Source organism: Anser cygnoides, chromosome 4 (genome assembly GCF_040182565.1).
Source record: "Anser cygnoides isolate HZ-2024a breed goose chromosome 4, Taihu_goose_T2T_genome, whole genome shotgun sequence".
NCBI lineage: Eukaryota > Metazoa > Chordata > Aves > Anseriformes > Anatidae > Anser > Anser cygnoides.
The window spans coordinates 76,445,723-76,460,941 of NC_089876.1; the positions used below are offsets into that span (position 1 = coordinate 76,445,723).

General features: G+C 41.6%; 1 protein-coding gene across 3 annotated transcripts in view; it reads left to right on the plus strand.

Annotated features, from left to right (window-relative positions):
* Positions 1 to 4,933: 4,933 nt before the first annotated feature.
* Positions 4,934 to 15,219, plus strand: part of SEC24B (SEC24 homolog B, COPII coat complex component) — a 44,439-nt gene continuing 34,153 nt past the window's right edge. For 2 of the 3 annotated variants that reach the window (XM_066996431.1, XM_066996432.1), the window contains exons 1-2: positions 4,934 to 5,171; positions 10,351 to 11,055. In XM_066996431.1, the coding sequence (XP_066852532.1) occupies positions 5,057 to 5,171; positions 10,351 to 11,055 (820 nt within the window). In that variant the 5' untranslated portion in view covers positions 4,934 to 5,056. Of the gene's footprint in view, positions 5,172 to 9,723; positions 9,783 to 10,350; positions 11,056 to 15,219 lie in introns of those variants that run through there. The other variant, XM_048066375.2, reaches the window with a different exon arrangement.

A 15,219-nucleotide genomic window follows, 5' to 3' on the forward strand; every position in this document is an offset into this window, starting at 1 on the left:
GCAACATCTACAACTTCTCTGGACAGAAGTAAGAATGTAAGTCATGTTAAGTAAGAATATATGTCATATTTCCTGATTTGAAGAGGTATCACAGAAATTATAGACCAGCCTGTAAACACAAGAGACCCATCATTAGGTTACAAGATGGAACTACTCTGACTTTTAGTCTTGTGACTTCTCGGACACAAACGCTATAATATATAGCTATATTCAGCAATTATCAAATCAGCTGTAGCAGTTTGCAGAGCTCATAGCCCTGGTCCAGAGGAGAGCTAAATCATCCTTTTATGTCACTTATAGCCACTCTAGGACGATGACAATCAGACTGTTGCTGATGCCAGGGTAGTCAATGGTGGCTGGAGCACTACCATCATGGTAATGGCAGTGACAGTTCCCTTTATCCTGTAGTTATATTCATAGGGACTAGTAAAGATGTTGTCTGTATAGAATGCACGTGTAAGGTTTTCCTGAGAGCTGGTGAAACCACAGTCAGGGAGATCCTGTTGCTTTCTAAGCCTTTTCTATTAGAGGCACAAATACCCCACGAAAAAGAAAAATAGTCTAAAATTAAGCACAGCTCAGTCTTGTGTACCCAAACTGAATATGTCAAGTGCTTGAGGAAGACAGACAGAAGCCCTGCTCATTGCTGAGATAAAAAAAATTCCTCTGATGTCCCTAGGTACCCTGAGAGGGGCAATGGCCAGGCAACCACACTCCTCCTGTGGCTGCAGACCATGTCCAACCACAAATCCAGGTGAAAGAAGATCTCTTCACAAAGAAGCACTGGAGATTAAAGAAACAGCTACGGATTACAAAACAGGATTCTTTTCCCCTGCATAACATCAGCCAAAGAGAGGGTGAGCAGCATTACTTGAATAATAAAGGAAATAAACCACACGGAAAGGAAATCTGCACGTGTAAGAAAGCTGAGTTGTGTCACAACTGATTTCTCTTTCTCTATTAGGTTTTAGATCTTCCAAAGATTTTTACTTAAAATGGAACATGATTACCCTGGGGCCTCTTATTCTAATTAGCCAGCTACAAATGAAGTATAACACATAACTCATCCAGTAGATCCAGGGATTTATCCTTCAGTCAGATGCAGAGGTCACCCAAACAGAGACACACTTTATAGTGACATTAAGATTTTTGATTTGTCTTTTGCATTCTGGAAAGAAATTGTAGTATGGTGACTACAGGCGACTTACCGAGATAGAACAACGGGAATGCAGCTTGGGACTTCTGACTGTGAAAACATGAAGATTTTTCACTTTGCACTGAAGTGGCCTACTTCCTGTAAGAAAAGCAGGAAAATAATTAGAAATGTATTAGTGAACTAGGGTGACCCACAGCTATATATTGTTGATGGAGATAATAAAAGCACCTAATTTTGGCATTCTGCTTCTGAAGTATATGGTAAACTGGAAGAGACTTGGCTTAGTTTTGTTAAAGGTCAAAATTATTTCTAACACAGCTTTAAATGATTTTTGTTCCCAGATTTTCCCCATTGCAAAAATAACTTTTGCTCTCTAGGCTTGGACATTTAAAGCCCCCTTTATCAGATTACAGGTAATGAGATACACTGTCATGTTTTCCTTCCCCAAACCCAAGTGACAGAAGGACCTTTTTGTGTCATTTCAAGACTTCCTGCACCAAAGGTCAAGAGAAATCTGTTAGCAATTAAGCCTTACCACCTGGCTGAAGAAAACACAATCTTTTCTTAACTCTGACATAGAATTTCCTAACTAAAATAGAATTATTCCAAGTAATACGTAAAGTTGCTTATGTCTGCACAATCAAGTCTTTAAACATAGTAGTTTACAGATTGGTGCATAATGACTGATATATTTCTACTCTTTTAAATGGAGGCTAAGAGTTGTATTCATACGCATATTTAGGGAACTTCAGAGTAATACAAAGGAAAATGAGCCATGTGCACCTTGGAATAAAATAATTGACTGGTAGGAGCTACACATTATTTTTTTTCTCGTTTTTGCACAAGTGGCCACATGCGTTATGGCCATTTTCTCATTCCTCAGAACCATAAAGAATCTCTTACTGCTCTGAGCTTGTTACCAAACTAAGTGTAAGTAACGGCCTAGTTGAGCCAGCTCATGTGTTATTCCTTTCATGATAGCATTAACTGCACACATTAATGCTAAGTTCTTGCTAACGCATTCAGATTCATTATAAATGAGGAAAATAAAATTAATGGATTTGAGTTTATGGTGGATTTCCATTAGGAGCTTGTGTTCTAGCTGCCAACACATCTGGATTTCCTAGGAGTGAATGGGTTTAACCACCATGTAATTGTTGTTTGTGGAAAATAATTAATTAACCATGCAAAAGGTTTTGTAAAAGCATTTAAAACAATGGGAAAATTTGCAGTTGCTTTTAGCACAATGATATTTTAGCTCAGTGATATATTTCCCTTTCTGTTTGAGCAGACATTGAAATATTAAAATAGGTACTGCAGTAATTTTCTCAGATTGTGATACAGGATATATTCACTGTCTCATGGTATGATTAGGGAGTTAGAGAAACAAGTCTTTGGAAGGGGAAAACCTTTGTTAAAATACAGTTTCACATGTGCTGCATGCTGTGGCAAAGGACAGTAGTAGTATCACGAAGCATTCCTGCACCTTTTAAGATGGTACCGAGAATGAAAAAAAAAAAAATAGTTGTCCTTATTTCTGAATAATTTTGCTGTCGTATACTTCCCACAAATACGTTTTGGGGATGGAAGATGGGTTCTAAAGAACAAGCTCCAACAGTGGAATATGTCAATCCTATCGCAACGACACAGCCCTGGCAGGTGCTCCAACAGGTCACCTGCACCAAAGCTGGATGACAACAGGACCCTCACCATGTTTGTCTTACCTGTTCAGAGTCCTTTAGTTATGGCAACGTCACACCACTCCCATGTCACCTAATCCTTCAGTATCTTCAGGTAATGTTTTTTTCTTAATAGATCACCTGAGCTTTGCCGCATGTTGAGCCCATTATTTCTTGCCCTAGCTTATCAGGACACGGTAAAGAAACTGTTTATTTCGCTAGCTTAAAGAAATCGTTTGTTCAGAGATGGATTTACAGTCTCTCAGATGACTAATGGAGGCCTGCACAAGTATCTGGCACCTCTGCATAGTATCAGGGGGTGTGCAGGCCGAGACACTTTCAAATACAGTCAGTTTCTCCAATACTTAGAGACGCACTGCATGCTTTGAACGAGTAACTGTAACAGGGCTGGATCATATGCTTAGCATATGGGCAAAGCAATTAACCACATATTTAATGACAGACACGCATAACTAGTAGGAAAAACAGCATGCAGACAGGGAAGGAACTGGTAAAGTGTTTGTAACAAGTAAAGATGACTCAATGTTGTTGGTCTTTATGAGGGCTGCTACGATCACCAGTATGTATTTTTGCCCTTTCAACTTCATTACAGAACGAAGTACTTGAGCAATGCACCTAATAGTGCCTGAGAGAATGCCAGGTGACTGGTTGTAGAGGCAGGCACACAGTCAAAATGAGTATGGGCTGTAAGGAATGGTCCAGCAATTCGTGCCACTAAGGGCTTTGAAGGGTTAACATTGAGGCCTGGGTTTAGGTGATAAGAGAACAAAGGGATTTTTAGGGAAAACCTGCTGACTCTGCACGGACGTGCAGTAGCTTCTGACATCCGGCCAAGAGACAACCAGATAAGGAGGAAGAATATGAGCCTTCCGCCCGAGAGACCACCAGAGACTGATACGCGGGCGCCCCTGGGAGGACTTCAGATTTGGGAAACCAATTATAATAACCCTGCCTCTTCTAGAAGTAGCAATGAATATGTATTAGCCTAGGAGGATAAAAAAAATCAGCCGTCTTGCATAATGGGTGTGCGTCTTGGTGGAGCAGAGACTCCCGGCGCACCCAGCACTGTTTGCTTGCCTCTATTCATTTAATAAATTATAAACTTTGATTGCAATCCTATTTGGGACTCAGCCATTTATAACATGGGCTGTGTGTGACTGCCTGTGGAAAGCGCTGAACTGGAAGGAGGTCCTTTGCCAGCTGAACGGGGGCAGCTCAACAACACTTTTGATTCTGTTTAGAGAATATAGAGCATAAGGTCTATATGAAGGGCGAAAAGCCTTGCCTCACTATTCCTCATCAAGGCCTTGATGAGGGAAAGCGAGATGAGGCTTTTCAGCTTTCTTGATGAGGAATAGTGTGGTGACATTTTTCAATCTTGTTGATGAGGAAGGACATCAAAGTCATGGAGTGTGTCCAGAGAAGGGCTACGAAGCTGGTGAAGGGCCTGGAAGACAAGTCCCGTGAGGAGCAGCTGAGGGAGCTGGGGTTGTTTAGCCTGGATAAGAGGAGGCTCAGGGGAGACCTAATTGCTTTCTACAACTGCCTGAAAGGAAGGTGTGGGGAGTCGGGGGTCGGCCTCTTCTCACAGAAAACTAGTGATAGGACTAGAGGGAATGGCCTCAAGTTGTGCCAGTGGAGGTTTAGGTTGGAAATTAGGAGACATTCCTTCTCAGACAGAGCAGTCAGGCATTGGGACGGGTTGCCTGGTCAGGTGGTGGAGTCCCTGTCCCCGAGAGCGTTCAAGGAAAGGTTGGCCGTGGCGCTTAGGGACAGGGTTTAGTGGGTGACATTGGTGGCAGGGTGATGGTTGGACCAGGTGATCTGAGAGGCCTTTCCCAACCCTAATGATCCTGTGATTCTACGATTCTCAGCCCTCATACAGAGACCACACTCCCTCCACAGAAAGAAACCCCCCGCCACAGCGCTCCCTGCCTCCCCGAGGCCTTTCCCCTGCCCGCAGCCCCCCCCCGCGGGCGGGGCCATGCCCCGTGGGGCCGCCCGCAGCCGGGGGAGGGCGGCGCCGGCAATGGGGCGCGGAGGCTCCGCCAGGGGACGCTGTGGGCGGCGGCGTTAACGGCCGGCAGCGGCGGGAGCGGCGCTCGGGCCCGGCCGCGAGCCCTGCCCGGCCGTGCCCGGTCCTACCGGGGCCCTTGGGGCGACCCCCGGCCGCCGCGGGGGCGGAGCGCTGCGGGGAGCCATGTCCGCGCCCGCCGGGCTGCCGCCGCGGCCGCCCGCCGCCATGTACCCGGGCGGGCCCGCAGCTTCCCGGGAGGCCGCGGCGACCGAGGGCGGCGCTCCTCGCTGCCACAACGGTGAGGGGCCGCCGGCCTGCGGGGCTCGGGGCTCCCGGGGGGGGGGGGGTTCGCCTCTTCTGCGCCTCGGGTGTGGAAACGGGATGGGTTTGGGGGAGATTCTGGGGGGGGAGGGAGGAGAAGGCGGGTCGGGGCCTTGGTGCTGCGGGGTCAGGGTGCCCGTGCAGCGGGGGAGTGGGGCTGGGGGGAGCTGTGAATCGTGGCTGGCCGGAGAATATGAAATATTGCCAACTCCCGAAGCAGTGGCTCGCTTTTCGCGTTGCGAGGTATTAGCTCCTTGCTTTTAAACCGCGGGGGCCGCGAAACCAGTTCTTTGTTAAGTTTTTAGAAAGCCTGCCTCTGCTCCATCCCCGCCTAACGATGGTCTGGCACCGACATCGGGCCTCCTCGTATCTCCCTCGGGATTTTGGCTCCGGTTGGTAAACCTTTTATCTCGCAGCCAGGCTCGCTGTGCACTGGCGGTGTTCTGCGCAGGCTGCTGTTGAGGGTGATGACCTACAAAATCTTCTCTCGTGGATATTGCTCGTGTCCCAAGGGTGGCTCGGTGGTGGGCTCCTACGTGCCTCCGAAGGAGGTTTTGCCCACAGGTAGTGCGGTGAATGAAAAGGGAGGTAAGCACGTAGTTTAGGGAGAAACTAATGCCTCGGATGCGCTCTTCAAACTTTAGTGTTATAAAGCTGAAATTTCTCTGAATTACCCACAAAATTCCAGCTTATGTGGCTTTTAGTTAAAATGCCACGCTGTCAGGACTCTGATACAACCTCCTCAATGAACTGGAGTTACGTTTCACAGAAATAAACAGAAACTGACATTGCGTATTCCCCTTGTACTTTTAACTGAATGAAACAGTAATTTTAAAGGGCCGTCATTAGGATTTATTATTTTAATCAGTTGGTTTCATGTTGCTGTCAATATTCCATCTTTTAAACCTTCTAGTAAACTATTTGTTTACTGTGAATCAAACATATGCTTATTTTTTTTTTAATTCTGAGAAGTTTTATAGCGTGTAGTAATTATCTTGCATTTTTATCATATAACTTGCTAACTGCCCAACTTACCTTTGCCTTCCGTGTTCATAAGATGCCTACAAATCATCCGATATATACCACGGTAGGCTAAGAAATCCGAATTTGTGATTTCGTGTGTTTTAGCAACGCTATTCCAAAGCTTTTAGATGAGTTTATCGGTCTTCTTCAAGTACTAATCTTGTGAAGTTGTAACACAGGATTTAATTATTATGTTTTTTTTAACAACTGTAATAGAAGGGGGAATAGCGACAGAAAAAGAGTAATGGAAACTTCTGTCAAATAGAAACGAAATTTCACAAAGAAGATAGTCATTGCTTTTGAAATTTATTTTTACATCAGTATAAGGAAGGTTAAATGTAAGATACTTTAGTGAATACAACTATTTCTATATTGGCTGTAAAACAGACCATAGCATGTTGTTTCAGTTGTTTGCAGAGTGCTATACATGTTAGTTTCATAAAATCTAGATTTTTCAGATTAAACCTTTGAAGTTATGGGGATCTGATGAAAGAGAGGCTGTTTCTTACAGAAAGAAAGAAACTCATTGCATGTGTAGTGATATTTACAAGGATGTTCAGCTTTGTATTTAATAAGATTTACCCAGTCCAGTGACCGCATTCATTTGAGACCTTTGGGGACTTTAGTGTTAGTGTAAGTTTAAAAAAAAAAAAAAAGTTTTTTTTTTTCCTCTCCATGTATTTGGTTTGATTCCATTTTTAAATTCAGTAATTTAAAAAGAAAGGGGTCATTGCCTGGTATTTTGTTCGTCAGTCAGGGGCTTGTACCAGCAATTCTTCTGAATAAAGTTTTGCAGGTTCATGGAAATTTTATTGTAGCGGTTTTACAGGTAGCTTTATACATAACCAGAAAATGACTTGTTTCCGAATACCAGCATAATGAGATGTTGCTTGTTAAATTAGTACTAAAAAATGATGTATTTTTCCAGTAGCCACTGGAGACTTCAGTGTTAACAGTATAATGTATTGAAATTTGTAACTCTGAGAGGTTAACTCTTTTGAATTTCCATGTTTCTAGAGAAGTTTTTTTGACTAGTGTTATCTACGAGTGTTTTGTGAGATTACAGTTAGTATCATCAGGATACTGATGATATATGATATATTTCAGGATCATCATTTCAATTATGAAGTCCTTTAGGACTGGTTTTCATCCCTCCTCACAAGTTTGAACTTCTGGATAGTTTCAGTTAAATTTGATACTGGGGGTAGAGGTATGAAATTCCTGAAAGCTTTGTGAAACCGGGAGGCTGACTGATGCCATCACTGAGCTGCTGTGAGAGCTCAGCAGTGACTTGATTTTCTGGGTCCTTTGCTGGCAATTAAGGACGTGCAGAGCTTGATGAGATGTGGTCAAGCTGCCCCATGTCCATCTGGTTAGAGAGAGACCAGGGAGCTGCGGTGAGTGTTCTCTGCAGTGGACACAGAGATGATAACAGCTGTGGACACCTAACAGGTATTCTTGACTAGAAAGGGCGGTTTTATTGTAGGGATACGTACCTGGAGGGTGCGTGGCAGAAGGCTCAGCTATTCAGGTAAGAAAAGGCTTGGGCATGAGTACAAACACACGCGACACTAGAAAGCCAAACTTTGCTAATTTATATAGGTGTTCGTATAGCCATGGCACTTTTTTTTTCCCTCCTATAGTGTTTTTTTTTCCTTAAAAAGTGATACGGCTTTCAGGGTTCTCCTACTAATCCACATGTACTTACACATTATAAGGTATTAATTTGTCTGTGGAAGGAGAGTTTCCTTGCTTTCCACTATGGAGATGGCATTTTAGCGGTGCGCTTTCTGTGTGCAGATAAGTTTTTCAACTCCTCTTACATTTCTCTAGAAGAGAATTGTCAAGTGTTTTGAGAGGAAGGTATACTGCCTGAGAGACCAGCACAGATCGTGCAGTTAACCAGATCTCAAAATGACACCAAAAACATACCCACATTTCCAGTGCTAAAAACGGCCCAATTATCTAGTCATCATTAGCAGCTTCAGCTACTAATTGCACTGAAAAATTACTTTCTGTTCACGTTCTTCATGATCAAATGGACAAAAATCTCAGTTCAGATAATGGGAATGATCTTTCTTCTGTAGTTGTAAAAACTTGCTTTGAAAGGCCAGGATTTTGAAATCCGAAAGACTGCTTTTCAAATGTCAACTGTGTCTTTCTTAATGAGTTCTTGATGGGATTCGTACTCTCTTGTGCGGTTTTAAACTCATAATGGATGTCAGGAATAGGAATAAAAGCAACTTGGACATTCTGTAGTGTGGTAACTGGTATCTTGTACTGGTAATATAATCTCTCCTTATGGTATGTGTTTTTAAACCAGAGCTGGATACTGCAAGACTTTATGAGATGATTTGATGTGCAGCCTTTTATTTAAAGTGAGGTGCTCCTAAACCAGTTTCTAAATTATACTTGCTCAGTTAGTTTATTCAGCATACCATACCATAGTAGAACAAATGCGCAGACTCTTCAGCTAAAACAACTTTCCTTGCTGCCTTCTATGTTGTAGCTGCTTAAAGCGGTAAGCCGTGACAGACATATGTTATTTGTGTATTTTTCAGTTTGCTCTTTCAGACTTCCAAAAAGCAGGTTGAAAGTCTGCTAAAGGTCACGTAAGTGCAGGCTGTAGTTAGTTGTCGGTGAGTCACTAACTTGAAAATCATTCTCCCTTAAAGGAGAATAAGCTGCAGAGCATTAGGAAGCAGCTCCCACTTTTTCAGAAAAGCAGTGAATCAGAAGCATAAAATTACGTATGGCTCCAAGTTGTTAGTACGTCTCTGTTTTTTTTTTTTGTCTGTATTTTCTTAAGCTCCTTATGCTTATTCCCTAAAGGCCTTTCTGTTTCTTGGCCCAGCGGTCCAAGTCACTCTTGTTTGTTTGTTTGTTACCTTTCTCTTCTGCTCAGTGTTCTGGGTTTGTCACTTACGAAAAGTCATTTTTAATTTTATCAGAGAACAATTTTGGACAGTATGTTCCTTGCTTACAACATTCTGTTAACAAATCATTATTAAAGTTGCCTTGCAAGTTAATCATAGACCACCTGGATGTTACTTTGAGAACAGTGACTTTTCTGAATTTGATTCTTCAACAGAAGCACATACAAGAGAAGTAATGCTTGTATTTTGTTATCATAGTAAATATAGGGGGGCAAATCGACAGTTCATTATTGCCACAGCTGCTGTTTAATGTGAGTGGCACGGTGTCATGCTGTGTGTTTCTATTCCCTGAGAGCTGGGAAATAACACGGGCACACAGCGGGATGTAAGCAGTAGGGTGTGGTGAGTTTAAAGGAAATGATCCAGGGAAATGCATGTACGGTTCACTAGAAAATAAAAACAGGGTGCAGGAAAAGAAATTGATCAATGGTAAATCTTAAAGCCTTGATCAATTAATAATAAAAATAATAATAATTTTAAAAAGGACATACTTCATGTTTGGTCTGTAACAAGCAAGTACTTGTTCTACCCTTGCAGGACCAGTATGTAATTAACCTCTAATGTTGCAGAGGCAGTTGCAGTGACAGCTGAGGTCAGTTTCTCTGATACAAACATCTCCACTACCTGATGTAAGTATCAGGCTGTAAACATAAGTGCCTTGTCAGGTACCTCGTGGTTTCATAAAAATGATGGTTTTTTTTTGTAAAAGCATAAAATAACATAAAGGAAAATAAATGCTCTAAAGCACTTTATCTTGGTCACCATGTTGGGGAGCTGTCAAGACAATGTTGACATACCGATGTGTCTGCAGCTTTTCATTTTCAGTTCCTGTAGGGTGTATTGTTATGTTCAGACACTGAAATACCAGTTTGGTGCTTACCGTTGCTCACTACTTGCTTAAATATTTTCCTAAAACCTTAAAATATTCAAAATAGAGCTGTGATGCATAGGATCTTGGCATGGAAAGGATCCGTTTTTCTGGTACTTTCATGTGTTTGCAAATTACTTCAAACATGGTATTCTACATGCATTGTACTTGGTTTGTTCTTTTTGTTCTGTTGATGGACATTGACCCCAAAGATAGGGAGGGAAATCAAGAAGAAAGCAGTTGTTTGTTAGTTGCAGTAGGTACAGAGTTCGTTGGCACTACTAGCAGATGCACCTTTAATATATCGAGATGTTTTCTCTTCATTTCAGGTCCTGTGCAGAGTCCGATGCAGTTCCCTTCTGGCTATGGCTCGCATCCTCCAAACTACAGTGCGCCCTCAGGACACTATTCCCAAGTGCCCAATAAAGCTGTTTCTCCACACGTGGGTGATCAGTATAGAGCTAGTTACCACTCCACCTACTATTCAGCACCAGCACAAAATGTCATGGCCCCTTCTGTGGGCACCAACGTGTTGAATACCCGGGAATCGCAGCAGTTCTACAGCAAACCTCCCCATGCAGCGGGGCCGGCTGAAGGACCTGTTCAAGGAGCAACACCACCTGCATCCTACTTGCATACGAGTGCTCAGCAGTCATATTCAGCGTTTGGTAATCATTACAGCACTTCTGTCAGCTCTTCAGTGGCATCTCAGGGATTTCCCCTTAATTCTGATCATTACGCTATGCCCGTGGTTTCTAGTGCCATGTATCCTAACGTTTCCTATCCTCCTGCAGCTACTGGCAGCATATACGGGCAGGCGTTTACTTCTCAGAGCCTACCTGCTGCCGGACAGTTCAAAGAGACAAATATGTTTTCTAGCCCGAGTACATCAGTACCTCATTCGCTTCAACAGCATGTTCCTGTGGGATATAATTCAGCGTTACCAACCGTTTCATCTGCTCAGCCCATTCCGGACAACCTCAGCAGGAATCTCACTGGATCAGTTGCTAAAGTAAACAACCAAATAAGTACAGGTACAGTATTAGTTGAAAGATAGTGAACTTCCAGATGTGCCTAGGAAACATCAGAAATCACGGTTTTGTTGTTTTGTACTTATTCAGTACGTAAAATTCTCTATCACAAGTTTGAATTCTCTTTATTGGTTTTTGAGGCATTTCTCATTTGGTTATCACAGTCTTGACAACAGCGGCTAATCATATCACTGACATGTTCCACTGAGCGATGTAGCGAAAGACCCTACTGGGCAGATGGTTTTAGGGTTTTGGTTTTTCTGGTTGGTTTGTGGTTGGTTTTTTTTGGTTGTGTGTTTTTGTTTGTTGTTTGTTTTTGCATTTTTAAGTTGGCTTGGAAGGGAAGTCTTTTGTGCTGTTTTGAAGGAAGGTGTAGATTCTTAGATATGTCTATTGAAAATGTAATTTTTTTTTCAATCTCTGTCTAGAGAGTTCTGTTGTTAATTCAGGAGTTAAATTTGTTCTGTAACATTTACCTAAGTGAACATGCGTGTGCTCTTCTCTTCAGAAATTTCAGAAAAAGTGGAATCCTAAATGGGTTAGGGGGCAATTAGTTGTGTGGGTTTTTTTTGTTTGTTTGTTTTAATAAGTATTTGAATGAGACAGCCATTTAGGTGTTTTTAGATGATTTTTGTAAGCAACAGCAGGATGATTTTCACGTGGATGCAGCAGTAGAGAATGAGGTGGTGAGGAGAAGCAGACTGAGTCCTTGCGGGTAGCTGCAGCTTCTGCTGCTTTGTGGGAAAACTGACAACAGCTTTGAAGGGTAAGAAAGGTGGAAGGGGTTAGAGATGTGGGAGGGCACGCACAGGGAAACATTTTGCTCTTCATTTGAATGCACTATTCTCCAAATAGTGCATGCAAGCAAATTCTGGTTGTCTTACTGTGCTGGTAATGTTCTGGTGGTGTGCAGTTCTCACTTGTAAGCTGTGCAAGACTAACAGTTTTCCTTTCTGATGAGACAGATGTTAGAGAATTGTAGAATGTTTCCTTTTTTTTTAATGCCAGTTATTTCAGATTATAGTTAAGCATTGGAATTGTTTTCAGAGTCCTTGTAGCCTAAGACCAAGGACTTATGAAAAACATGGTTTTGATGATGGTAAAGCTTTGACTGGGGAAACCAACAGAGCTTAAATCAAGTTCATACAGTACGTGTCAAGGTTGAACTCATTTTCAGTGTTGGTTGTTTTTTGTTATTGCTTTTTTTTTCCCAAAACTGTAATACAGAGTGGCATCCTTTAGCACAGTTTTAGAAGATGAAATAGTAGATTTGAACTCTGTCTCTATATGGTGTTGCAATTATGTGGTTTTCCTTAGTATTTCAAAAATGAAACAAAATACTGTTAAGAAAAGTAAAAAGGAGAGTTTTAAAAAGCTTCTGAAATTAATGGTATTTCAAGGCTGAGCATAAAAAAAGTTATTTCAGGGACTCAAGGTTTAAAAGTATGTCTGAAAAATGAACTCTGTTGGGTACAGAATGTATAGCTGGACTTTACAGAATGCAGGTATCCATCTAGGCTATTGCAGTAGTTGTATGGAAAAGATTTCTTGTTTGTTCAGAATCCTTCCAGAATAGATTTGCAGTAGTCGTATGAAAACCATCTATTGTTTGTTCAGACTGTAAATGCTTTATTTAGAAGTCTTTCATTTAAGTGCCTATTATTTTGCCTCCTTTTTGTTTGAAATCTTATTTTTTCGTATCTTTTATAGTAAGGAACAGCCGTATTGAAGGTGAGGCAACACAGCTGGTCAGACTCTGAAGAACAGTCACGGATGCCTTACTCCTGAGCCATTCAGTGCACTTCTTAAGGGAGTGATTGAGTAAACATGTGGCCTCGAGAAGAAGTAATAATTTCATGCTTAAATTTCCAAGAGCTGATGATAGAACTGATTGTGGTAGTAGTGTGTAATAGGTACATGCTTTGTAGTTATGAAAATAAACACTAATCCACTGTTTTTGTTACTCTTACTCAAACTCTTCTTGAGCTGGTAAAGCTCTGAGATAAGCATGCCCCCTACCTTTGAGTAAGGTACGTTACTCAAAGGTAGGGGGCATGCTTATTTAAAACCCAGTGAACTGGGTTGTGGAACTGATTTATCTGGAGCCTAACTTCTTTCTTTTCAGCCTGAACCAGTTTCCTGGTTCATGCTCAACACGCAAATGACTCTGGATTTGCTGACTGGGAGAGAGCAAATCGAGGTAGCAACCAGTAGGTGGACTGAAGGGAAAGTGGGGCTGTTTTGCTGGCAGCATTGGTTTGGCAGGCTGGAAATCTTGCTCAAAGAGCAGCCTTGGTGCAGTTTCATAGGAATTTAAAGCCTGGATTGACGTGGTCCCACTCTTATGCTAGTACTTGACTGCTTTATATGTCACTGTAGGCATCTGAACAGGTTGAATTGCCACATACAATTGATTAGATACAGATTTAATTCCAACTGCACAATTAGGATTCATAGAATACCAGCCTGTCATTATTTAATTTTACAGAATGACATCACTTACGAAGTCTGAGGCTAGGCAGACTGCCTTTGACAAAGCCTGACCATTTTTGTTGTGTGATTATTTTTTTTCTTTTTAAGTGTAGGATTCAATATCTTTGGCTAAAATGCATTAATAATTCAATTGCTATAACACCAGGCTAGTAGAAGATGCCAAATGAATGTTTGGTCCTGACGTAGTTGAGTCACTTTTTGGGGCACTGATATACTTTCTGAATTTCCCAATGCAGTTTTACAGTTCTCAGGTGGAGTACTTCCTATAGAATTTGAAGCATTAGCACCCTTCAAAAAAAAAGAAAAAAAAAAAAAAGTAATCTTGAAAATGACTTGCCATTTCTTGTACATCTTTGGAAAGAGTATGAATATAACACACGAGGAATTTAAGGAAATTATGATGGTTTGTAAGAAGGAATGTTTCATCCTTCCTGCTGTTTGTTCTCCAGGAGGGAAATGATGGAAAACGATTGCAGTCTGTTCTGCGTGAAATTGTTTGAGTGTTGTTTGATATGTTGAAATTCCGAAGTATGCTTTCTAAAACGGTTCACGTAAAGCAATTTTTATTACCCTCTCCTACTCCTAGAATACTGAGAAGGCAGTTTGTTGTCATTGCTGCTGTGCTATGAAAGAGGACCCTTCACAGTCCTTAAATTATAGATAAGTACATCTTGGAAGGACTCAGGATGCTACCGACTTACTGTACTTTTTCAATACTAGTTTTGTGCAGTTAGTGAACGCTGAGAGCTCTTTGAGAGGAAAATGGGACATGCTTTATAGAGAAGAATGTTGTGTTTTGAATAAAATAAATATTGAATAAAATCCCTGTGTTTACACGGGACTTGCCCAAGAAACTCAGGTTGGCATAACTTTCTGAAATGTGGTAATTTCTGTGTTTTACACTTGAGTTAAAAAGTTGTAAGTGTTGTACTTACAATCGGATTTTTAAATAAACCAATTAAAGAATAAGTGCACGGCCTTTGAAAGCCCCAAATTTGCTGATGCCTGTTAAAATCAAACCACTGAGCTGAGGGCACAGGAGAAGATCATGTTGTATTTCTAAAACTTCGTCAGCCACTATCTGAGATCATTAAAGTATTTTCCGTGGAGCTCACTGAAATTTCAGCGGAAGAAAAGAAGAAATGTCAGAAGAATGTTTTTCTGGAAGCTGGCCTGTTTTGATGAATACCAGCCAGTAAGAATAATTTTATTTGCTTTAGGGAGTGCAAATTAAGTAGGAAACAAATATTTCAGATTTTCTTCTGACTGGTTTAAACTAGTTTCCTCTAACAAAAATGCCCTCATCTAGTTTTAAATTCTTTTTCAGCATAGCAGTATTGGTATGAATCTATATGGAAACAATGATGTCTTATGTAAATAACACATGCTGTATTACTTAGGCTTTTTGTTTTTCTAGGTCAGTAGCTTTCCTTATTGTTTTTTCCAGATTTTTCAGCTGAAATTGGTGCATTCAGACTTTCTTGGTACTTTCCAGTCTGTGTGGATCCATGTGTTTTGTCAGCAAGGATGCCCAAATTTTACTTGAGTCTCCCCCCACTCCTGAAGGGGGGGGGGGGGGGAAGTGAGAGAGGACTCCTGAGGGTGCCTGGTATGGATTTCTCTGCTTTATGGATCTTGTCGACTGTGCTGTGGGCAGGCAGCTTGAGCTGGAGA